General features: G+C 33.8%; 4 protein-coding genes across 7 annotated transcripts; 3 read left to right on the top strand and 1 right to left on the bottom strand.

Annotated features, from left to right (window-relative positions):
- The first annotated feature begins 567 nt into the window (after positions 1–567).
- LOC101251491 (uncharacterized) lies at positions 568–5,710 on the top strand. Of its 4 annotated transcripts, none has more exons than XM_010325964.4 (3): positions 568–714; positions 879–3,189; positions 5,192–5,710. In XM_010325964.4, the coding sequence occupies exon 2, from the start codon at positions 882–884 to the stop codon at positions 2,973–2,975; it is 2,094 nt and encodes a 697-aa protein (XP_010324266.1). In that variant the 5' UTR covers positions 568–714; positions 879–881; the 3' UTR covers positions 2,976–3,189; positions 5,192–5,710. The 4 variants fall into 4 exon arrangements, with proteins under 4 accessions (XP_010324266.1, XP_069143684.1, XP_004244045.1 ...); XM_069287583.1 differs by lacking the exon at positions 5,192–5,710 and adding an exon at positions 3,270–3,459; XM_004243997.5 differs by having other exon boundaries at positions 577–714; positions 874–3,189.
- A 996-nt stretch (positions 5,711–6,706) lies between these two features.
- LOC101258170 (nuclear transcription factor Y subunit B-3) lies at positions 6,707–8,030 on the top strand. The gene is made up of 2 exons (XM_004244019.5): positions 6,707–6,971; positions 7,197–8,030. The coding sequence occupies exon 2, from the start codon at positions 7,243–7,245 to the stop codon at positions 7,789–7,791; it is 549 nt and encodes a 182-aa protein (XP_004244067.1). The 5' UTR covers positions 6,707–6,971; positions 7,197–7,242; the 3' UTR covers positions 7,792–8,030.
- A 300-nt stretch (positions 8,031–8,330) lies between these two features.
- Positions 8,331–16,344, bottom strand: LOC101250613 (DEK domain-containing chromatin-associated protein 4). Its single transcript, XM_004243994.5, has 12 exons — positions 16,124–16,344; positions 14,889–15,695; positions 14,734–14,767; positions 13,469–13,548; positions 11,520–11,579; positions 11,180–11,290; positions 10,844–10,924; positions 10,676–10,756; positions 9,583–10,114; positions 9,358–9,470; positions 9,125–9,155; positions 8,331–8,911 (listed from the first exon to the last, which is right to left on the bottom strand). The coding sequence occupies exons 2-12, from the start codon at positions 15,678–15,680 to the stop codon at positions 8,751–8,753; spliced, it is 2,076 nt and encodes a 691-aa protein (XP_004244042.2). The 5' UTR covers positions 15,681–15,695; positions 16,124–16,344; the 3' UTR covers positions 8,331–8,750.
- A 6,393-nt stretch (positions 16,345–22,737) lies between these two features.
- LOC101259461 (uncharacterized) lies at positions 22,738–26,234 on the top strand. Its single transcript, XM_004244024.5, has 3 exons — positions 22,738–23,016; positions 25,425–25,525; positions 25,667–26,234. The coding sequence occupies exons 1-3, from the start codon at positions 22,965–22,967 to the stop codon at positions 25,940–25,942; spliced, it is 429 nt and encodes a 142-aa protein (XP_004244072.1). The 5' UTR covers positions 22,738–22,964; the 3' UTR covers positions 25,943–26,234.
- Positions 26,235–26,244: the final 10 nt, after the last annotated feature.

The raw sequence follows: 26,244 nt of genomic DNA, 5'->3' as shown, positions 1-26,244 counted from the left end.
CTATAATAAAAAAATATTTACCATTTATAGCAATAGCTTTTTGTTTTTCACTTGATCACTTTTAATTCATTTATAATACAAGCTTAATACATATTACAAAGAACAATTTATTATTCATATATAATACAAGTTTTACTAATGAATGATACATTTATCACGCATTTTGATTCACTTATAATACGATGTGATTATTTTTTACCGAATAAACACAATATATTTCAAAAACAATTATAATTAAAATATATTGCATAATACATGTTACAGATTTATCACAATATTGCTATAAATAATAATAAATAAAAAGTATCGCTAAAATCAGTATTATTTTTTAAAATATATTAATTCATGTAATTTTTCCTATATTTATTTTATAAACAATTTTTTATTGATTAAATAAAAAAACCGGACAGTTAAAAATATAAAACTTATTAAAAATATATAAATTTAACATGTTTGAAAATAAAAAATTAATAAATCAAAATCGATAATACATAAAATCGAATCAACACGTTACCTACGGTCTGCGGATCTAGCTCAAAATAACAATTCGTCAACGCTTATAAAATTATAAAATACGGAAAAATAAGGCAAATATTTACCCCTCTTTCTGATAGTTTCTTGTCACAACTCAAACTTTCCACAGAATTAGGGTTTCTTCCCTTTTCTCCCTAAAAATTTCAGTCTGCTCGACAAATTCAACTTGCTGTTCCTCCGGTAAGATTATTCCCTCAATTTCAATTTGTTGTTTGTTGATTGTTTGATTTTGTTGAATTTTTTGGTATTTTTTTCGTTTCGTAGCTAGTAGTATTAGAATTTGAAAAATTTAGCTTCATTTGAGCTTGTGATAACTGATCGTAACCCTAATCCTGTTAGATTAGGTCATGGAGGATAATGAAGGTGGGGATGGAGTTGGTGGAGAGCCAATCGAGCAGTTTCACAGGAATGAAGCGATCTCTGCTGTTGCCGATGATGGGTTTATGGTTGAAGAGGATGATGATTACGAAGATCTCTACAATGATGTTAACGTTGGTGAGAATTTTCTTCAATCTTTTAGAAAGAATGAGGATTTAGTATCTAGGAATGAGGAGGTAGAGAGGAAGCCTGAGCAGCCTGTCCTTCCGGCGCCACCACCGGTGGTGGCAGCACTGCAAGTGGTGGATGAGAGTGGGCGTGACGATTTTCAGGGTGTGGGTGGGGAGAGGAATCCTGTAAAAGAGGAGGATGTAGTGTCTGGGATTGCTGCTAGAGCGTCCGTAGGTCCAGCTGTGTCTGGGACTTCTGCTGGTAGTGGGTTTAGGGTTGAGTTAAGTCATCCATCAAGTAAGATGGGTGATTTAGCAGAGCGGATGGTGAATAGTAACGTTCCAAATCAGGTGATGGCTCAACAGCCTCATGGTGGTGGTGTTGCAGTAGCTGCTGGAAATCTGGGTAATGTTGGAAATATGGGGAATGATAATTTGATAAGGCAAGGAGGGGTTAATATGAACGGGGCGGGTAATATTGTTGCTGGAGTTGGGGTCGCTAGTGGTGGAGGAGGAGGTGGTGGCGGCGGTGGTGCGACAATTCTTTTTGTTGGTGATTTGCATTGGTGGACCACAGATGCTGAGCTGGAAGCTGAGCTGAGCAAGTATGGACACGTGAAGGAGGTGAAATTTTTTGACGAAAAAGCTAGTGGGAAGTCTAAAGGATATTGCCAGGTTGAGTTTCATGATTCCTCAGCTGCCACAGCTTGCAAGGAAAGTATGAATGGACATATGTTCAATGGGCGACCATGTGTAGTCGCTTATGCATCATCACCGTATAATGTGAAGAGGATGGGTGAGGCTCAGGTGAATCGAAATCAGCAGGTGGCTCAAACTGCTGTTCCCCAAGCAAGGCGGGGGCCTGGTGAAGCTGCTGGTAAAATTGGAAATAACAACACTCCTACTGGTGGCAATTATCAAGGCGGCGGTGGTGGTGGGGATGGCAACAGGGGGGGTTATGGTAGAGGCAGTTGGGGTAGAGGAGGTCCTCAAGCTATGGGAAATCGGGGGCCTGTAGGTCCTATGAGAAACAGGCCTGGTGGGATTGCAGGTAGGGGTATGATGGGTAACGGTGGAGGTGGATTTGGACAAGGTATGGGTGGTGCACCTCCTATTATGCATCCTCAAACAATGATGGGTCAAGGCTTTGATCCTGCTTTTGGAGGGCCTATGGGGAGAATGGGTGGTTATGGAGGATTTCCTGGTGGTCCAGCTCCACCATTTCCTGGTATGTTGTCATCTTTTCCACCTGTTGGAGGAGTTGGGATGCCTGGAGTAGCTCCGCATGTAAATCCTGCATTCTTTGGTAGAGGAATGCCAATGAATGGTATGGGAATGATGCCAGGCGCTGGTATGGAGGGGCCTAACATGGGGATGTGGTCAGAACCTAATGCGGGTGGATGGGCTGGTGACGAGCACGGTGGTAGAGCAGGAGAGTCAAGTTATGCAGAAGAAGCTGGGTCTGATCATCAGTATGGAGAAACAACTCACGATAGAGGGGCTTGGCCAAATAATGTGAAAGAGAAAGACAGAGGATCAGAGCGTGATTGGTCTGGTTCTACAGATAGAAAACATAGAGAAGGCAGAGAACCATCCTATGATAGAGACATGGCTCGTGAAAAGGATCGGGGCCACGACCAGGATTGGCCAGAGAAAAGATACCGCGATGATAGAGATGTCGCACGAGACAGAGAGAGGGACCGCGATCATGAACGTCCTAGAGAACGAGGGCGTGATCGCGAGAGGGATCGAGATCGTGATCGTCATAGGGATGATAGAGATAGATATGCTGATCATCACAGGTACAAGGACCGTGAGCAGGAATATGATGATGAAGACAGAGGAAGATCATCAAGAGGACACAGCAAATCACGATTATCACATGAGGAAGACCATCGGTCAAGATCAAGGGATGCTGATTATGGAAAGAGGCAGCGTATAACATCAGAGTGATCTGTGGCCTTGGCTGCTTATTTTCAAGGGTACTTCACAATGAGATCAATTAGTAGCTAATCTACTGAGGGTTTCCATGTGTATCCAGGCTTTCTACTGGGAGGCTTCCTTTACTTCCTGCGTTCATCAAACAGTTGCTCTCTGAAATGTTCTGTTGCATACATGTTTATGCTCTTTTCCTGTTTAAGGAGCACTGGTCTCTCAGCACTAAGAAGTAAGTTCACAGCTCCTCTTACATTGAATTTGTTGCTTTTGGTAATGAATACTACATGTATTTGCTATTTCTCTGTTTAGGAGGATGTTCTTTGTCTGAAGGGCTTTCTCAAGCATGATGTGCTAGTTGGGAGGGGACTACTATTATTTATGTGGAACTTTATGTAACCAAAGTTTTCACTGTTTGATGCTGGTCAATCATGGAAAGCTTTCTTTATGATTTGCTGTGTCATGTTATATGCTAAAGCTGAGGCGTTTTTTGTTTTCTGAATCCCGGTGTTAAGAGAACTATATAGAGAATACTGAATCAGTTGTAGATTTTTTTTTTGACTCTTGTAATCTAGAATATATTTTATGTTTTGTAAATATTTGACTGCCAGTACCATCTTGGTACTGAAGAATACACTGCTATCTTATTAAAAAATTATAACAACATCCACAAGTGGGGTTTGGGAAGCATAGGATGTACGCAAATCGTACCCTGACCTTTGTAGGGTAGAGCTGCTGAAAAAAAAGATGATTATTAGGACCCGTTTGACCATGAAACTTGTGAGTTTTGGAAAAAGGTAGTATTTTCTTTCAAAGTGAAAAATGGTATTTGGGAATTGGAGTTGTGTTTGGCCATTAATACCAATTGGAGTTGTTTGTGAATTTGGTGTTTTCAAATTTTGACTTTTTTTGGAAGTAAGTTGCATTCCGGAGCTTTATGGCCTGACATGATTTCCAGAATTCTACTCTGGGAAAAAAGTAATAACATTCATGATCAAACATATGCTTCATGTAGAATTTAACTTCATAAGAAAGTGACTGATACTATAAAAGCCATAGGAAATCCTTGGGGAGTGCATGAAGTTGCTCATTCAATTCTGTAAGTGAACAGCATATATATCTTTTGTAAACCATCAGTCTTCGTTGTCTTTGCACTTTGTTGTTATGTGATATCCTTCAAGCTGATTTATGTCTAATTTTTGTTATTTGGGAAATTTAAAAAAAACATGGCATTTTGAAAACCCTGCAAGGTTTTCAAATTTCATAACTTATTTTGTTAACTAATCATGAATCCTAATAGACTGACCTCCTGGTACTCCTTTGTTATGGAGGGCTATAATTAACATTTCTCTTAGGTTCTTCTTGGTGGGGTTCTTAATAGGAAGTGCTGCATTTTCAGCATAAGCTTGAGATTTTCTAGTAATTTTAGCAGAAGTAGTGTTCCAATTTATTACTCCTTCTGTACCAATGTATGTGGTTGTGTTTGACTGTGCGGAGTTTTAGAATGGATGATAGACTTTTTGGACTAAACTTTTATGCCTGTAAGTATCAAGGATGCCTACATCAGTTGGATTCTCTTGGAAAAATCTAGGATGTGTTTGGAAGGAGTGAAACTGAAGATGTTTTGTTGAAATATCTACTCCAAAGTACTCCCTTAAGGCTAGATGTCTTCAAAATTTATGTAGTTGGAATAGCTTTTCCCCAGTGGACTCTGATGTCAAACTTTTGGATTTTGTTAGCTCCTTATACATAGCATAGGACTCATTGTAACTGAGCTAACAATCTCTTTCGTTTGTAATTATGCATCTTCTTGATGCCATTGATACTACTGCTTACTTTATTTATGGTCTAAAACAAACCATAAACATTTATTTGGTTATAAAGAACAATAAAAGAAATCATATCATCAAGTGTAAGGTTAGAAGTTTAAAGAAAAATATTTGCAAGTATGGCATTTTTCTTGGGATGAAATTGGGAAATCGAAGGGAGCAGTTTTTTTTCTTGGACCAATGTTGGGATGAGGTGAGTTTAATTTGAGAAACATGATTAGTAAGAAGGATACATATAGTTGATACCGACTTACTTGGCAATGAGGAGGAATAGTTGTGTGCTTATTTAGACTTGTGAATTTTGATTTTTACCATGAGACTGACCGACTGTAGTTCCAATGTTTGATTGTTCTTTTTTCTGCAAGGTGTTGATTACAAATTTTGTTTGGTTTCTTGTGATTATAGCATGGAGGACGTAGAGCAAGCTGTGTGAAGAAGTATGGAAGGGAACTCCTTGAAGCTTCTGCCTGAGGAAGAATGTTATATTATATGGTTTTACCTCTCAGTGAAGATTGAATTGCTAGTGGAACCTTTTATGTCAGTTTTTGAATTTATGTTTTTGTTGAATGTGACCTGAATAATCCTTTCTGGTGACTTGTGACTTTATTGGAAGCCTAGTTATAGATTATCATAGACATTTGCTATTTGATGTAATGTGCTAGGAGGATTTGACCCACAGGTTGGCGCCGATCTGATCCCTTGCTCTGGGGTTTGTTGTACTAATTGTTTTTCTCTTTGTATCATCGTTGTTTCTTTGTTTTTGACCCAGTTTTTTAGTTGGGCATATGTTGTTGTTTAGCGCTTATTCTTCCTTCTGCAAGTGTACATAGAATTTTTCTTGTTACAAGTTTTTGAAAAGTGTACATGGAATACTAACAAGAAAATAGTTCCTGTCATTCTAAATGAACTGTTTACATTTGTCTTCTTTGTTTGCATTGTGTCTGTTTGTGTCTCTGTACTGTGCTAAGTTGAGAGAACATTGTTTCATATTTGCATTAGATGGTGCTATGTGCATAGCTCTCAAGTTACACATTTAATTCTTCATTGTTTTCGGCATGAGTTCTTCACTACTGTAATTGTTTTTCATACTTGATTTTCATATGTTTTGCTTGCGTCGAGGGTTTTTTGCAAACAGCCTTCGTGAGAATACATAGGCTGTTGCTCCATTTTTTTGTCCCCTTTGTTATTTCAAAGGAATTTTCTTTGGATCTATGAACCTTTATTTAGCATTCCTTTTTTTATGACAAAGAAAATTCGTCGTCGCTACCCTCTGTCTGGATGTGCTACAGGGTAAACCATTGCTCTTTTACAGTAGCTCGATCTGTACTACCGGTGTGACACGTTAGCTCGATCTGTACTACCGGTGTGACATGTTCGACTCAGAAGGCAAATTTCAAGCTGGCTACATCGAACTATTACAATTTATGTTGAGTGAGGGATTATTTTGGTAATTATGTATACCTTTGATTACAATTTATGACCAAGCAATCAAACTTGTACTAATAAAAAAATCACTTTATCTCAATATTTCAAATCCTTTCATTAAGTGTTCTCTATATATACAATTCAAAATTATTCAACAATACCTATTTCTCAATTAAAAGATGAATATTTGAACAACACTACTACTACCAAAAAAAAAAGACTTGGTTGCATAAGTCTTTATTTTTAGTTCTTTGTCATCTTTACAAAAAGATCTTTATTTCACACATTAAATATCTAAAAAAGTTTTTTTTTTCTATATATTATGGTTGTACCAAAAATATTTTTCTAAAAAAAAAATAGTGGTCCACGTAAGCAACGATAAAAATATCCTATCCTGACCGACCATACCCCATATAAGATGCCGACGTCCCTGATCTTTCGGCTAAACCAACAACCAATCATACACTTCCACGTATTCAACTCCATGCCATTTTTAACACAAACCCCCCTATTATATTCTATCTTATCCTATTCTAAAAATTCAGTGCTTCAACATTTTTCTCCCTGACATATTGTTTATTATTAGTTTCATAAAAAAAATTATAAAAATTTTCTCCATTTTCTTGTTCTTAAAGCTTGTGTACTATCATAGGCAAATACAAGACTGCGTATACATCAATGTCTTCGGACTTTACTCGTAGAATTACATTTACGACAGAATAAAGTTGTGCATATCGTACCACTTGTGAGATTACTCCGGGTAAGTTGTTGTTCTTGTAGTTCTCTATAAAGTATTATTTGAGCAGAGGATATATCAAAAACCGTCTTCTATCTTTCACCAGATAGGGGTAAGTAAGACTGTGTATGACGCACTATCCTTGTCAAACTCTATTTGTGGAATTACGTTGAGTATGTTGTTGTTTTTTCAGTGAAAAGATCCCAAACTTTGATAAAGTTTGAGTCTTTTTTTTTTCCCTTTCGACAGGTAATTTCTCTTTTGTATTGATCGGAACAGAATTTAGGCGATTTCGATGGCGGATTCGGATAATGAATCAGGAGGACATAGAGATAACAGTAACATTGAGAGTTCCCTAAGAGAACAAGACAGGTTCCTTCCCATAGCAAATGTAAGCAGAATCATGAAGAAAGCTTTACCAGCTAACGCGAAAATCTCAAAAGATGCTAAGGAGGTAGTTCAAGAATGTGTTTCTGAATTCATAAGTTTCATCACAGGGGAAGCATCAGATAAGTGTCAAAGAGAAAAGAGAAAGACAATCAATGGTGATGATCTGTTGTGGGCAATGACAACTCTTGGTTTTGAAGAATACATTGAGCCACTCAAGATTTATTTGCAGAGGTTTAGGGATTTGGAAGGGCAAAAAAGTGGTGTCTCTGGAGAGAAGGATCATAGTGGATCAGTGGGTTATGTTGAGGACTACCATGGCATGATGATGATGGGGAGTCAACATCATCAAGGACACGGGTATGGCACCGGTGTATACAATCATCATACGGGGGAGAATGCTGCAGGGGTTGGTACAGGAGGGTCGCGGTTTCCTGACGTTGGGAGGCAAAGGTGAAGCTGTGACATCCGCGGACTACAAAGATGTATCAGGACGCGATGTATCAACTGTCAACAGGTTGAAGTATGGACACTGAAAGACAGGAACAGACTTTGTAGTTTGTATTCTACAGAGATGTAAATTGGTAAACATGTGTGTACATTACAATGTGGGTGTAAACATGGATTGTAATTGTCTATTACATCATTGTTTCTCTAATAGTTGATGTTTGAATAAGCCTTTTTTAGTGTAACAAACGATTTACATTGTCATATATTATCACTTCTTCAAGAGTTTCAAACCATACGCAACTATCCATACCTAAACAAAACTCAGTCTATGGGAGGATTCAAAACTGATAACATCTGCCACAACACAACCATCACACTATGCAATTACAGCTCGACCAATGCTTTGAAGGGGAAACAAAGTTTCCACAGCACGAGCAAGTGCAAAAACTTACAAATCACGTTCGACATTGTGAAACGATTCCGTTTCCACCTGCATTTGAACATTTTCAAATCCTAATATCCAAGAATGCGAACATCACCATGCAATGGCCACAACAAAGCACTAGCTGATAGTTGATTCACTAACAAAGACAGTTTCAAGTTCCAACACTAGTTAGACTTGGAAAATCCCAGCCCACAAAAATAAATAAGAAAACAGCCTTACATGGTCACAAATGGATGTTGATTTTGACTACAGTATTTGTACTTGTAATCCATGATCCAGGGCAGCTAAATAAGTTGACAGAAACAAAAACTACAAATGTGTTTATACAAGCAGTAATCTTGCATTTATAATTCTACGATATCCTAGTCAAAGTATTAATCATAAAACGATACATTGACAATAGATTACAGCTGGTTGAACTCGTAACGAGCACCTGGAGGCACAAATTCATGAGGAAGAGATCGGTTATTGAGACGGACAGTGTAGGCTACATTTCCTGTGATTACATTCTACTCATGTTTTCAGGCTTTCACAGCTTTGGTAGAAGGCTTTTTAGCATCCTTCAAGGCCTCACCTTCATCTTCCTCATCATCTTCCTCGTCAGCTAGTTTAGTAAGCTCATCCTGGATCATAATCTTTATAGACGATTTTCTGGGCATGAGATCGGTATCAAACCGCTTGGCTGCAGAAGAAAAAAGGTGTCATGCATTGCTTAGAAACAAGGACAGAGGCCATCCGAAATCTACATATCTTGCTATTCTGGCCTCATGGAGCACATACATTACGTTTCTCAAAATATAACTTGAACCAACACAATAATCAATAAGACCTAGCTTCTTTTTACCAAGTACACCTAAAGAATTGCCAAAAGAACAGACAAAATAAGAACACTCACCAAGTTGCTTCAGAATGTCAGTAAAGGTAGCCTACAAGCACAAAACAGACACGATGTTAGGAATTCTGGGATGCAAAATTTGAGAATGAAAATTACCACTGTGGATCACTCAAATATACAATGGGTTAGAGCATAATAGCAAAAAGGAATATAGAGAAGTAAATGTATGCGTCTCCACAGAACAATCATACAAGGGAATCGCAAGATGGGATGAATTGGAGTTCAATGCTAACCGTATTGAAGTCAACTTCTTTCAGAATTTCACAAATCGCATTTCTAAGTTCATCATCACTTGGTCTCAGTTTATCCTCCTTGCTCTTGTCCTTTCCCTTTACAATCTTTTTCCCTGCACAAACACAAAGCTCTTTGAGAAACACCTTTGCTAATTATCAGTACAAATCAACCATATTTGAACACCTCATAACAATCCACCAATGGGCATATATAGCAATCCTCACCAGTATTTTCTCTGGGAGTAGACTTCTTTGGCGTTGAAGATTTTTCTTTAACTACTTCAGTTTTCTTCTTCTTTGAAGATGCTTTGGGAGTTGCATCATCGTTAGCAATATGCTTTGAGCTCTTTGATGATTTTGAAGGGGTCTTTTTGGGAGGACTTGGTACTTTAGAGACTGCAGGTTTCTTGGTCTTAGCTTTCACAGCAGGTTCTTTCTTTGTTGAAGATTTACTTGAACTCTGCTTATGCTTTTTCTTGTCCTCCTTAGGCTCCGGCTCTGGCTCAGGCTCAGGCTCAGGCTCTTGCTCTGGCTCAGGCTCAGGCTCAGGCTCAGGCTCAGGCTCATCTTCAGATTCACTCTCCTTCTCACTTTCAGCCTGATCTGACTTCTCATCATCAGATCTCTCAGGAACACCATTAGTCTTTTCCTCTTCAGATTCCTCATGGACATCTTCTTCTTGCTCAGATTCATCTTCTGACTCTTGCACTTTCTTCTTCTTTTCAGCCTTTTGTGCAGTTTCGGCCTTCTTTCCACTCTGTATTGTTAAAAAGAAAACCAAACCCCCCCAAATAAAATATTAATGTAAAAGCACAGCTCCGCCCTTTCTTTTTCTTATTCTAATTCGAAAACAACATATGGTAATAAACATGATGAATGTTCTTAAAACATATGTAGTATTAATCCAGACCGCAAAATTTCAGCTTATTGTAAGACACACTTTTTCTCTTCTTTTTCATTAAGGTAAAAAGTTCTCACTCTATAAAGATCAGATTAGCAGTCGAACACTTCCAAGACAAAGCCACTTCAAAGCAGCAAGAATAAATTACAAGAATTTTGGCAACTTCTACACTGTTAAAGTCATGGTGATACTAACCCTCTGAGATCTTAGAATGTGGATTCATAAAATCAAGACGGGAACAGGTAAAACCACAAAAAAAAAATTGTGCAATGAATTTTGATTTTATCAAATTTTGTTCGTGAATATTAAGAGTTAAGACTACAGGATACAAGTAGCCGGTTGCAAATGGAAAACCATATTTCAGTTGGTATTATTTCACTACTAGAACTCAAATAGATGTTAAGAGGAGAGAAATACCTTGGTTGATCCTTTCGAGCTAGCGGATGCCGATGAGGGACTTTTTTTGCTCTCTCTTCTCCGCTTCTTTCCTCTGCTTGACTATTCATTTGACCGGAGATGTGTCAGCATACTATAAACAAACAGAACAAGTGACAAATACTTTTATCACAGTCAGAAGTCACCCACCTGGTCCTTCTCGGCCAGCAACTCAGAAGTTGTAGCATGAGGAGCTTCCAGAAAGTCCATCAACTTTACCACCATGTCTTCCTGATCATATAAATCTCCTAATTAGTTAAGACGCTTGGGAGGAAGATAGTATAAAAGATGCAATCTTCACATAATATGAAGTGACAAGTTGAGGATGAAAGCAATTTCCTCAGTCAAACTATTCAAAAGGAAAAATATATTCTTCCTGTTCAGCCTAACTATGTACTTCTCATAAGATAAATTGCATGTGAGTGAGAAAAGAACTACTTAGTGAAATAAAAATGCCTAGCATGCAGCAAAAACATGTGAACACACCTTTCTGGAAGTAGCTTTGGTAACAGGTATATCCAGTACATCACAGAATTCCAACAGCTTCTCTTTAATATACTTGTCAAACTTTTCTTTTACTTTCATCTTTTGCTTTTCCTGCAACATTACAATGACCTAACCTTAAGAATTTCTATAAGCTCAATCATAAAATAATGAATGAGATGCAATTTTCTGAGTAACAATGAATGAGATACATATACAACCATTGTGAGCAAACAAAGAGAAGGTTTAAGCTTCTTCCCCAGATGACCATCCCAGCCAAAAAGGGAACGGAATAGTTGTTTGCTCATATACGCATCCTTCCACAACATGAGATGTCATTTACCTCATTTTCATGCCAGACAAAGCCAGAAAACCGTGAAATATTGCTCTTGATCTGGGCTGCCTGAAAAGGACAAGAACTATGAGCAAAATAAATAAAAGGATGAAACTAGGGAAGCAAGATTAGAAGTGAATCAATCCAGTGGAATGAGCTGCTGACTAATTCCATATGTAGTGATCAAGTAACAAGCAGAATAATCCTAATGAAGTTATCGGTAAGAAAAATCATGCTAAATGCTTCAAATCATCATATTTGCAAGAAGAAAAGAAAGACAGATATCATGTTTAACAAAACGTATAATCGAACACAGACAAGCACACTATGGTAAATATTTCTAAGACTTTTTCTTGCAGGTGATAAATTGCAGATATCAGAAAGTTTTAACTGATGCTGGAAAAAAAGTACCTCAGTGTCAGCTGAAAAGAAATGATATGGCACTTAGGTTGCAGATGTGACTCTTTAGAACTAGATATAGTTATAAAGCATTTTTTTTCTTTAAGTACAAGTTTCCTAATGGACTTAGGTTGCAAAAGATCTCAAAATTATTTGTATCTCTTCAGTTGTCACTGCTTTTGAGTTGTGATATAAGGTAAATTACAGTATGGCTCAAACAAAATTCAAAATACTTTTAGGAGTAACCACCAACATTATTGTTTATAACTATGCTGTCCGGGTCAACTTTCCGGCACCTCAACTAATTCCACTTGGGACCTGTTACCTCCCACCGACAGGTAATTTCCTCAAGATAAAAGGTGAAATGTTCATAACTTCACCTTGGTAATTTCATATACTGATTCTATCCTCCTTTCAAGGTGAAAGATGAGGGAAGAAGAAAAATGAGTTCTTGTAAAATAATTAATATCAAGCGAAACCAAAACTTTTAGTCTATCACATGATACAGGATGAGTCATAAAGAGTAGACTTTCAAGTTCAACTTCAGGATTCTACTTTCTGAAAGGACATGAGGACATAGTGTCATCATGAACAAGTGGAACTCCAGTTCTGCACTGTGCACAATGTCCACACATTCCTAAGTTCCAAACACATTAAAGATTCTTTTGAAGTTTTCTTTTCATTTTTCTTCGTCCAACTAGGAGTCTCACATTTGGCTTTCAACTTGGTAGGATTATTATTATACGTTTTCCCAAAAGAACATTCATTCATTTATCTCTTCCCCGTCGACTTCTCCAGTATATAAAATGTAACAAAACAGGTTTACAAGACCAACAAATATTCACAGATATAAGCAGTAAGTCTCTAAATATATTTCGAGACTATGTGATCCTATGGAATCTTCAGGTTCAAGTCATGTTGATAAATATTTCCAATATTTAAGCCTTTCCACAACTAATACTATCCGGACTGGTCTACATTTATGGAACTATCAAACAAGATATTGTATGAATAATGATTATGCCAACTCTTGAAAATCAAAGTAAGATAATTTTATATTCCTCTTGGAAGACGCAGAAAACATAAGATGACCATAGCATTTTTTCTTTTATTTATTGCAAATAACAAAGCTACAATATCACATATCAGCGAGTAACAGTGTTCAGTGTTTAGAAACAAGTAAGGTCTTTCTTCTTCTTCTTCTTCTTCTTCTTCTTCTTTTTTTTTTGTTGATTATTAAAAAAAGAGCAAGTTCAACAGTTGTCAACATGAAAGCGTAAGAACTTAACGGGATTCCCTTCTTTGTTTGTTTGATTCAGAAACTAGAGAAGTTCTAAAGTATTGATTGCTATAGCACAGAAAAACGTGTAGCTTTCCTAGGCTTTCTTTAATGTACTCGTGAGAGAAAGTTAATAGCTCTATTAAAGAAACCTATCCATTGTCAAGAAGAGAACTCAATGGACATCACTAGTTATAAAATGGGCAGACCAAGAGCAAGATTAAAAATACAATTCCAAGACAGATCAGACAAGGAAAAGAACTACAAGTCAGGACATCACCTTTCCACGCCGCCCATAGAGAATAGTGTGCAGCAATTTGAAAGTGTCTTCCGTCTTCTTTTTGGATAATTTGTATGCAACTGAAGTCAAAAATCAAAAAAAGAGAAGGAATGAAAAGAAGTTCCACCTGATCAAAAAACTTCAGCTGAAATCATTAGACATCAGAAAATTAGATGTGCCAAAACGCAAGAAGAACAGTGACTGGCAAGTAGCAATATAGCAAAAACCACACTTCCATAAATGTGTATAAAGATGCACCAAGATATGCTGCTTAGCAAAGTATTGGATACTAGAGACTTTGTCCTTTTGATCGTCTATTGGGGCATTTGATCACTAGAGAATTACAATAACCTATCCTGATACACAAAAGGGACAAAAAGATAAAAGGAGAGGATAGGTTTCAAGATCTTAACTTGATAGGTTCAACCTTCAAGGTTCTTAGCACTTAACTCATTATACTTTCAAAATCATGGTTTCAAAATTAATATTTGTTGAAATTTTTGTGGATTTTCCAATAAAAGTTTGTTCGGTGTTGAAAATGCTGGGTTCGGATGAACCTGTTGAGGAACCACTGGATCCTCCCTGGAAACTGACCTCAGATGCAAATAATTTCTCTCAACTCTATACCTATATTAGTAGGAGCGGAAGTAGAGAAAGAACAAGTTACATAGTAACAGAGGCAATTACTAGAAGCAGCAAATTTCTATATCCTTTTGCAGAGTAATAAAATCACATTCAGACATAGCACATGGAAGCTGTAGTGAGAGACCTACATCACTTGGATTGCATACAAACCTACAATACCATTTCACTGGGATTAAGTTTTAGTCAGGTTAGTCATTTACATTGGATCCAATGTTTGTTAGGAGTCTACTAGTATAGTTATATTTATATATCAGAAATAGTTATATTTATATATCAGAAATGATGTAAAGAATATCCAATGCTAGAGAAACTAATTTTCATAGAGTAGACCTTCCCTGGAATGAGGTATAATTGTTTTTGCTGTTCGCAAAGCTATAAAGATGTACCACAAAACCAAGATCTTTTTTTCTTGCGTGTGAGGGTGGGTGGGCGTATATGGGGGGATGGGGGGAGACATATCATAAGAAAATGACTTTCTGTTCTGCAGCATTAGTGCCAATGTTGAGTCATTGACAACGTTAATTTGCAGCTATATGAATCCTATCGAGGTGAACGCAACTGAATTTACAATAGCAATACCATACTAGAAAAAAATGGCAGCTAAAACTTAAGGAATTTACCATTGGGGATATCTTTTAGTGCAGTTCCACGACCCTGCAGAGCACATAAAACATAAATTGGTCTCATAAGCAACAATAAATGTGCAGTGAGGGGCCTAAAATATGGAAATGCAGAAGGAGAAGAGGCATAAAATATCAGTAATTGTATAGCACACCTTTTCAATACGGAATTCCTTGTTGGCTTCTCTGTCAATAGAAGCAACAAGCCTTTCAACAGATTTGCGTTCACGTACAGGGCGGTCAATTGTTGGGGGTGCAGGAGTTTTTGGCTCCTTCTCCTTCTTTGGTGCAACTTCTCGTTTCCTTTTATTGTCTTTCTGCCCCTTGGATTTAACACTCTTCTTAGACCCTTCTTTATCTTTATGCTTTTCATTAGTTTTGTTATCGTCTTTCTCACCCTCCTCTCTAACCTCCTCATCCTTGTTCTCTGGCTCTTCAGCCATTTCTTCATCATCATCCTTATTATCTGGCTCTTCAGCCATTTCCTCATCCTTGTTATCCTGCTCTTCAGCCATTTCCTCTTCCACATCCTTATTATCTGGCTCTTCTTCCATTGCCTCACTCTTGGTTTGTGGCTTCTCTTCCTCCACTTCAATTTCCTGGTCAGGTTTCTCTTCTTCTTTAGTTTCATTGGTTTCTTTCACCTCTTCCCCCTTTCCGTTGTTTTCTTTTGCCTCTTCCTCTTTTTCATTGTCTTCTTTTGCAACTTCCTCTTTTTCAATGTTCTCTTTCACCTCTTCTTCTCCTTTGGTCTCTTTTGCCTCTTCTTTGTCTATATCCATCTTTTCAGCAACATCTTTATCATTCTCTTTACTCTCTTCTTCTTTCACTTCCTTCGTTCCATCCTTTTCCGCGTGCAAGTCCTTGGCTTCACTCTTGTCTGCCACTGCCACATTTCCATTAGCAGGTGCCTCTACCACCTCAGAAACTGTCTCCCCTTCTCCCATAGCTAAAACTCAACTCTAATAGTCGAAAAAGATAAGAACTTTAGCAAGCAGCAGAAACTAAAAAGCATTCAAAATGCCAAGCCACACATATAAGCCTTAATTTTGCAGAATTTTGTCAAATACTTGTAGCAAATTACCAATAACCACAATTAATCGCACAGCTCAATATTAACACAAAAACACAAAGCAATTCTGTCCAGAATTGTGCAAATTATATCTTCCGAGACATTTCCAGATTCATTTGTAACCACCAACAGTCAAACTCACCACATATAACGAGAAAAAACAAACAAAAGAGAACAAAGATCCAATTTTTATCTAAATCTACGAAACCCTAAGCTCCAAAAAAAACAAATCTTACATCACAAACACAACACAACAAGGTATAAACATGGAATAAAAGGCACAAAATTTGCTAAATTTACATAAAATTAACAACTTACAGAGATTTATAAGCAAAATTTGATGATTTTTGCAGCTCAAAGCTCACAGAGTTTACACTCTCGTATCTGAGTTTTCTCTCTCTTTATTTTCTCTCTCTAAGTTTCAACGTTTCAACACACACACTGAAGAGAGTCGGGAGGGACTTTTTCGGTTTTGTGTACAAAATTGCGTTGCGGACTCCAAATTCCGGACTTAAAAGGGCTTAAATGCCACGTCCAATTTATGAGGCAGAACCTTTGTACTAATATACTTACTTTTATTCCGCGTTTGATCGTAGATTTCGAAATTATTTTCTCGTTAGAGAAATTTCACGTATATGTCTTTCGTAATTTCTTGATTTTTACTTCTAGTCACCGGATATATTTATATGTGTTTCGATCATCGCATTATTTTACTATAGTTAATATTGTATCTTCCGCATGTATTTATAACTGTTTTTTAGTATATCGTATATTTCACTTTTGATTTCGTATTTTTATTTCCAAAAATGGGTTTGAAATATTTTTTTAATGCGAAGATTTAGTGAAAATGATTTATATGAAATCTATATTCTATATGTTGTATAACAGTTTTCTATTTTGTCATGTTTCATTATTATAGCTGCTTTTATTTATATATTTTCATATTTCAAAACAATAAACTTACTTTTATTCCGTGTTTAATCATAAATTTTGAAATTATTTTCTCATTAGAGATTTTTAATGTACATATTTTTTCGTAATTTCTTGGCTTCCAACTCTAGTTGTCGTATACATTCATACATGCTTTGATCATCATATTATTTCATTATTGTTAATATTTTATCTTCTGCATGTATTTATAACGATTTTTTAGTATGTAGTATTTCATTGTTGCTACTGATTTTGATTTCGGATTTCTACTTCTAATAATGGTTTGAAATATTTTTTTAACGTGAAGATTTAGTGAAAGTGATTTATATGGGATCTATATTCTGCAAGTTGTTTAACAATTTTTTATTTTATTGTGTTTTTTTTATTATAGCTGCTTTTATTTATATATTTCAATTGTTTTGAAATGTTTATTTTTCAAAACTTGAGAATCTATTGAAAATGATTATATTTATTATATCTTATACATGTTGTTTATAACTATTTTATATTTTATCGGATTTTATTGTTATGACTCTTTTTATTTTTGTATTTTCATTTTCAAACTGTATTGAAATGCTTTTCTTAATATGCGAATTCAGTGGAAATGATTTATACGTGTTATATCTTATGCATGTTGTTTGTAACTGCTTTCTATTTTGTCATATTTTATTATTGTTACTGTTTTCGCGTTTGGGATTTCTATTTTTAAATGGTTTTGAAATAATTTTATAATGAGCATATTCATGAAATGATTTTTATGTACTCTATCTTTGTATGTTTTTATAGTTATTATCTATTTTATCGTACTTCATTATTGTTTGTCTTTATATTTTTATTTTTCAATTGTTTTGAAACATTCTTTTAACCTGAAAAATTGGTGAAAATGATTAGATTTGTTTTATCTATGCATGTTGATTTGAAATGTTCTTCTAACCTGGAATTTTGGAGGAAATGCTTATATTTGTTTGGGGAAAAAAGTCGGATATACCTCTCAACTTTGTCATTTGGAGCTGATATACCCCTCGTTGTAAAAGTGGCTCATATATGCCCTTATCGTTATACAAACGGCTCACATATACCCCTACCGTTAAAAAATGACTCACATATACCCTTCATTTAACGGAAGTTAAAAAATTAGTTTTAAATTTATATTTATTACTTTTAATTTTGCTTAAAAAAATATTTAGGGGTATATATGATTCTTCTATCAAAGTTCAAGATATATTTTAATTTTTTTCATGCATAAATTATTTTTTGACTTCTTTTATTATAATTATTTGAGTTTCTTATTCTTTTTTTATTTTTTTATTTCATTCCTTAGTTTAAAGGAAAAAAATTTAAACTATTTTTTTCGTGTGTATTGTAATTTAATTTCCTATTCGAAGAAAAAATTTGGTCATCGACAATAAGTTTTACAAAAATATTAGTGAAACATAAATAAATTTGATTATCAAAATAATAACTATAAATTAGTCATTGAAACAAAAAAAAATCAAAAAAAAAAGTTTGACGAGAATTAAATTTACTCATATGAGATTATATTTAAAAAAAACAATAAAAATTTATGAAAGTGACTCATATATACCCCTACTTGTAAACAAATGGCTCACATATATTCTTTTCCTCTAACGGAAATGAAAAAAAAAATTAATCTAAATTTTTATTATTTTTTTCTAAAAAATATAATCCCATATGAGTTAATTTAGTCCTCGTCAAACATATTTTTTTGACTTTTTTTTGTTTCAATGACTAACTTAAAATTATTATTTTGATAATCAAATTTATTTATGTTTCACTAATATTCTTGTAAAACTTATTGTAGATGGCTAATTTTTTTCTTCGAATACGAAATTAAATTACAATACACACAAAAAAATAGTTTAAATTTTTTTCCTTAAACTAAGGAATGAAAGAAAAAAACAAAATAAGAATAAGTAACTCAAATAATTATAATAAAAGAAGTCGAAAAATAATTTATGTATGAAAAAAATTAAATATACCTTAAACTTTGATAGAAAATCATATATACCCCTAAATAATTTTTTTTAAAAATTACAAGTAAATTTAAAACTAATTTTTTAACTTCCGTTAAATGAAGAGTATACGTGAGCCATTTTGTAACGGCAGGGGTATATGTGAGCCGTTTGTATAACGGTAAGGGCATATATGTGCCACTTTTATAACGAGGGGTATATCAGCTCTAAATGAGAAAATTGAGGGGTATATCAGATCCTTTTTCCATGTTTTTTTAATCTGACAATATAGTGCAAAATAATTTATATATGTTCTATCTTATCCATGTTATTTATAACTGCTTTTTATTTTGTCGAATTTCATTATTGTTACTGTTTTTTAGTTTTGTATTTCTATTTTTGAAGGGTTTGAAATAATTTTGTAATGGGCAAATTCAGTGAAACGATATTTTATGTACTCTATCTTTTGTATGTTGTTTATAACTATTTCCTATTTTGTCGTATTTCATTTTTGTTACTCCTTTTATTTTATATATTTATTTTTGAATTGTTTTGAAATTTTCTTTTTAACCTAAAAGATTGATGGAATGATTATATTTGTTCCTAATATTCTTTTAACCTGGAAATCTAGAGGAAATGATTATATTTGTTTTATCCCATGCACATTCTTTATAAATGTTTTCTATTTTGTCAAATTTTATTATTATTATTATTTTTATTTTAGTATTTCTAATTTCAAATTGTATCGAAATGTTATTTTTAACGTGAGAATCTAGTGAAAATAATTTGTATGTGTTCTATCTTATGCATGTTGTTTATAGCTGTTTCTATTTTATCGTATTTTATTATTGTTATTGTTTTATTATTTTTGTATTTCTATTTTCAAATGATTTTGAAATATTTTTTTAATGTGCAAATTTAGTGAAATTATTTTGATGTGTTTTATCTTCTGTATATCGTTGATAACCATTTACTATTTTATCGTACTTCATTATTATTGTTACTTTTACTTTTATATTTTCACTTTTCAAATGTTTTGAAATGTTTTTTTTTATCTGACAATATAGTGCAAAATGATTTTTATGTGTTCTATTATATACATGTTGTTTGTAACAACTTTCTATTTGTTATATTTCATTATTGTTGCTGTATTTATTTTTGTATTTTTCATTTTAAAATGTTATTGAAGTAATTTTTTAAACGTGCGAATCTAATGAAAATTATTTATACTTGTTTTATCTTATTTATATTGTTTATAATTATTTTCTATGTTGTCATATTTCATCATCGTTATTATTTTTAGTTATGTATTTTCATTTTCAAACTGTTATGAATTTTTTTTTTTTACCTTAGGGGAGTGATTCACATTTGTCGTACTTCATTATTGTTATTATTTTTATTTTATACCGTATAAAAATACTTTCTTCAACTTGACAATCTAGAGAAAATAATTTATATGTGTTTATGCATTTCCATTTTCAAACATGCGAATTTAATGAGAATGATTTATATATGTTCTATCTTTGCTTCCACAAATTTACATGTTGTTTAACTATTTGTTATTTTATCGTATTTCATTGTTATTACTATTTTTATTTATGCATTTTTATTTTCAAAGAAAATGTTTTTTAATGTGTTAATTTATTGAAAATGATTATGTGTGTTTCATTTTATGTATGTTGTTTATAAGTGTTTTCTATTTTCAAACTATTTTATGAAATGCTTTTTTATTTTGAGGATCTGTTTAAATCGTTTATACGTGCTTTATCTTATGCGTATTGTTTATAATTGTTTTTTATTTTATCGTATTTTATTATCGTTACTATTTTCATTTTTGCATCTCTATCTTCAAATAGTTTTCAAATGTTTTTTGACGTGCGGATTTCATTACGAAAATGATTTATATGTGTTCTATCTTCTGCACGTTGTTTATAACTGTTTTTTGTTTTGTTGTAATTCATTATTGTTATTGTTTATATTTTTAGATTTTCATTTCAAATTGTTTTGAAATGCCTTCTTTAACGCACGAATCTAGTGAAAATAATTTATACGTGTTCAGTTTTCTACTTGTTTTTTATAATTATCTTCTATTTTATCGTATTTCATTATTTTCTTTTTTGTATTTCCACTTTCAAATTGTTTAAAAATGTTTTTGTTCTTAGCTTAAGAATTTAACGGAAATAATTTATATGTCTTAACAGAATTAGGGACAAGATTTGTTCAAGTTTTGCCCTCACCAAACCTTAGCTATGAAATATATTAGTGTTGACATTTTTTCGATTTAAAATGTATTTTTTTTAATATAATTTTAATCTTTAGAATTTACGAAAAAATAAAAATTTAAATCAATAACGTATAATTTTATTCCGTATACGACATCCGAAAATGTATGGTGGATATTGCACTAGTCGTTTTGGACCTGCAAAAGCATTTGTACGCTACATTGCTTTTAATTATATAGTTGACTACTAAATTATGAATCTTTTTCTTCTTTTTTATTTTTTCATTTTTGTGCGTTTTCCCGCTAAATTTTCCCTCCAAAATAAAATATTTGAAAATTTTAAATAGGAAGACTTTAGATCTTACACATGACAATTGACATTCACTAGATCCAAAAAGTTGATGGCTTTGTAACTTTATGGAATCTAGTAGTATTATATTTTATATGTAAAAAAAATAATAATAATTGAAACTGGTTAAATTATTATTTTAATATCGATTTTAAGATTTATATTAATTTAATTAAATTAAAATATGTGTTGAAAATTTTTAAGTTAGGAGTTATTGTTTTCTAATAATGTGTGATTTCGCTTTTCCTTGGATCATGTATCTCTATGTGTGAGCAAATAAATCAATTAACATGTGTCAATAAAACTTGTTTTAGTTTGCTTGTTTGTTTCTTTGCTAGAAACAAACTATATTAATATTTGTACCTAAGAAAAAATATTTCGTTCGTTGATCTATCTCTTTCCTTCTTGCAAATAAAACTATTAATATGCATTCACTAGAAAAAAATATTTAGTTCATGGATGTGTTTTATTTTTGTAGAAACTTATTAATATTTGTATTCAATGAAAGTTATTTTTATTCAGCGATCTATTTTTTATTTGCAAATAAATTGATTAATAAAACTGATAAAAAAATTATTTTAATTCATCGATTTGTCTTTTACATGCAACCAAGTTGATTAATAAACACATTTTGATAAAACAGAAGACAATACAAATTGATCAACTTTCAATACGTTTCGATAAAGCATGAAATAGATAAAAAATAGTCAATAGTAAGTAATGATTGTCATCTTCGCCTAAACAAAATGATTAATATTTGTAGACAAGAAAAAATTATTTACTTTGTTGATGTGCAACTAAACGGATTAATATTTGTATCCAATAAAAAGTTGTTTTAGTTCATCGATCTATCTCTTACCTGCAAACTAATTGATTAATATTCATACACAAATAAAACATATTTTAATTCATTGATTTATCTTTTACGTGCAAATAATTAAAATATTTTCAGTAATGAAACAAAGACAAATCGATCAACATTCAACGCCTTTCAATAAAACATAAGACGTGATAAAATGATCAACATCAATACATTTTGATAAAAACATGATATTAAAGGAAAGAGTTAATAGTATGTGATAACTGTTGTCACTGTCTATTATTAACAATGTATCATCGCATTCACTGGTTATTACCAAAGACTATCATGGACAATTTTATTATTTAACAACAGTTATCGCAATTCGTTATAATTGAGTCATCATTTGCACTCATTCTCGTTATCGTAATACCTGAAGACAATCATTATTATACGAGTTATCTTTCAATTATTGATCATAATCAACAATTATAAATGACTACCGATGGTCAATACCACATTATCTATCACAAATATTCATTATGCATTTTTATAAATATCACCATCGACCATTATTATCAATTACCGACAGTCAAATCGTAATCACCACTACCAACCGTCACCGCCATATAATTATGTCGGGTCATTTGGTTCCTTTTCGGGTCAAACACCAAAGATAAGGCTAGCATTGTCATTTTACTTGAAAAAAGAGGTTCAGTAAAACAGAGGATTTTAGATTATTTTAGGGTTTCGGATTCTCTTCGAAAAAGATTCGATTTTGATGTAATCTTATAGCTATAGTTGCGTGCTTTGATTCACTTCTGAGGAGAATCGAGCGGCGACGGCGACGGCGTTGCAGTGAAATCGATGATCGTCAGCTGCACCAAATGGACCAGTCTTCGGTGCAAACCGCTCCTTCAATCGAAGATGACGAGTGGGGTATTACATTCATCTTTTTTCAATTTTTATTTTCATTGTCGTTTGGTTTTCAATTGGATATATGATGTTCAAGTTCATCAGATTAGTGAATTTATGGATAAGTAGGTTTGTTCTGTTGATTATGGATTAGTAGGTTTGTTCTGTTGATGAATTCATCATAGAGATATGAATTATTATCAATTTTGTCCGGTTAATTTCTGTATCAGCTCTAAAAGGAATTTGCTTATCGGATACCTGTTGCCTGTTGGAGGTGGCAGGTGAATTAGTCATGTGCGTGAAAGTTGGCCTGAACACCATGGTCATAAAAAAAAAGTTGTTAATAGTTGCCAGTCTGATGGAGGTGGTTTAACTTGTTCGAATGCTTTGTCATTTGTGGATAGTGATATGACTTTGATTTGATGAATTTTGCTACTTGGATTAACAGAGGAGTAACACTTTAGGTAGTCGTTTTAGTGAGAGAGGCAGTTCGTACCCACTGTAATACTCGGAGTTTGCACAAGCTAGCTGCTGCCCCTGCTAAATTGCCACATATGAAATTGAGCACAGTTTTGCAAAGAAATAGCCCACTTGTTTCTCGAGAAGAGATGGGAAACATGCTCAATATCATTTGATTGAGTAGTTGACTCAGCCCCTTGTTGTTTGGAGAAACCTTTGTCAAAATTTGAATAAAATTCCACTTTAGGTTGGAACAGAACACAACCTTGTGTTATTTTTCTCTTCTCAATATCTCTACACTTGTAGTAGTTATACATGAGTGAGTGTGGAAGACCTACATTGATGGCATTTACTCTAGATGTGACTGGTATTTGACCTAGTTTATTTGCTGTTTCATCTGTCTGTTTGTCTTTTCTTGAAACAAGTTCACGTTCGCCATGCTGGTGTGGAGAATATGATAGCAATTAGCTTTAGAGCCTGTTTGGCTCAGCTTAAAAGCTGGTCAAACTGACTTAAAAGCTGGTTTTTGACTTATTTAACTGTTTGGCAATACTCAAAATAGCTTATTTTAAGTTAAAAAAAACTTATTTTAAGCCAAAAGTTAAAAGCTGGGGTAGGGGTGCTTTTTTTTTTAGCTTATAAGCTGTTTTAAGTTGACCATATTTTTATGTTTTTTCCCTTAATATTTTTATACAATCTCCAAATTACCCATATAACCCTAACATCTCTTTCTTCTATTTTTCCCTTTTCACGTTTGGCATAACAACTTCAGCACTTTTATCCAAACGCATAACTGCTTATTTTAAAAATAAGTTTCAGCACTTTCAAAAGTACTTTTTTAAAGCTGCTTTTATTAAGCCCATCCAAACGGGCCCTTAGTGAATGAGTTCATAGACTGGAAATGCTATATATATGTTTTTTTATTACCAAAATGATTGATATATGATGGTAATTTTATTGGTTCATGACTGGTCCATTAAAGGAATTGCTTTTATCCACAATCCCTTGCCGCACTTCTGTTTTGTCCTTGTATACTTCATTGCAAAGGAATTGTAACTGATATGCGTCTTTAAGATTCTTGGGTGTGTGTTGATCTTTCAAACGCTTGTAATTTTATGCTTTATTTGTTTCATTTGCCAATTTTAGACGGAATGTGGAACATGAACAAGAGCATGAAGTGTTTGGTGAATTAACCTTTTCTTCCCACCAAATCTCACTAGGAAAACTAATGACGAGAAGATCTTAACTTTTTTGCCTAGAGGGTTTTGGTTCTAATGTTAAGGTAATACAACATGAAATGTGTTTAGGCAATACATCACAAGTTCAAAACTTGGTTGTTGAACAAAGCCTAATTTTGAAGTGTGGGTTGCAACAAAGCCTAATTTCAAGTGTGGTTTAAGAATGAATTCATGATCAATCGAGTTTCCTAGCTGTAATATCAGATTTCTCTGTCATTCAATTTTTTAGAAAAATTATAACTAAAGAAAATAGAGGAACATGGAAGCTAGCATAAATGATCTATTGCTGTTGTTGTACACTTGCTGTGGTAAATGTTTGACAGAAGAAAGATATCTATCTTTTTCATTGTTGTTGCAGCCTTTTTATTTATAAATTGCTTGGATTAAAGGATGTCTAAAGCTTTTCCCGGGCTTACTGCTTTTTCTGTTTGTGTAAATGCTCGATTGCTGTCTTCGATTGTTTTTACTACCTTGCTACTTTGTGTGGGCTCCTCCTCCTTGAATATGTTATGTGTCACTGTGAAGTACTTATTCTCAGACCATTTCGTTTCTCTGCTAACATATGGGGCTTCATAGTTGGTGATTTTGTTTTGTCATCTCGCTGACATTAGATGCCCAAAAGTAGAGCTCGTATTTTATCTCAACTGAATCTGATTTGTTTGGTTCAAACATGCTGGAATTACACTTCAGATAAAATGTGAATTAACAGAATGATCTGACATTTTGAACCATCAGACACTGAAGGATATGTAATTCCAAGCTTGGAACTTGAAGATTCTGGCCAAAATAACAGTAATTTAGTTGAAGTTGAAGAGTCGAAGACAGTTGCAGCTGAGGTTAGCTCTTTAGCATTTCAGTCTCTACCTAAAAGAAATATTTTGTGATGTCAAAATTCTTCCAGCTTACTAGGAGTATCTTTTTTCAAGATGATTTACAGTCCTTCAAATTGATCTCCTTGCTCACTTACTCTTTCACAGTCTAAGAAAGAAGAGAATATATATCTTGGACCTCACGGTGCTCCTCCTTCACAATCAAAGCAACAAGAGCTTGGTTCTGCTAATAATCGCAAGCAGAAGTTTAGACAGAAACTGAAGGAAGCAGACAAGAAGTACAGCGGAAGTGGTCGTGAGAATAAGGTGGAACACTTGAGAGAGCTTGTGGGTGGAAAAATGGCTGCAGGATCAAAGAATTCCCCCAAGGATTGGCTTGACCCTCATTGTGATGAAAATATGTTCCAAAGAAACCAACGTTAGCGTAATACAAGTGTCATTTACATACTCGGAAACCCCCTTCAGTAAGTCTTCCTTTCGGAGGGAAAAGAAAGCTTTTACAGAATATTTATGTACTCTCAAATAATTCCCCCAGTAACCTATGTTGTGGGGCTAAATATCACCAGTCCTCTGGCTGTGCTTGTGATATACAGATTCGATCTGAGCTGCTCTCTTTCACAATATTTGGTATATGAATTGTTTCTTTGCTTTGATTTGAAAACAAGGATGTGTAAGGATTCAGTTTAATATGGTGAAACGATAATGTGTTACTGCATTGTTCATCC

The sequence above is a fragment of the Solanum lycopersicum genome, chromosome 7, assembly GCF_036512215.1.
Source record: "Solanum lycopersicum chromosome 7, SLM_r2.1".
Lineage (NCBI taxonomy): Eukaryota > Viridiplantae > Streptophyta > Magnoliopsida > Solanales > Solanaceae > Solanum > Solanum lycopersicum.
The sequence above is the reverse complement of the archived record's forward strand: the minus strand, read 5'-3'. Positions and strand labels throughout refer to the sequence as shown.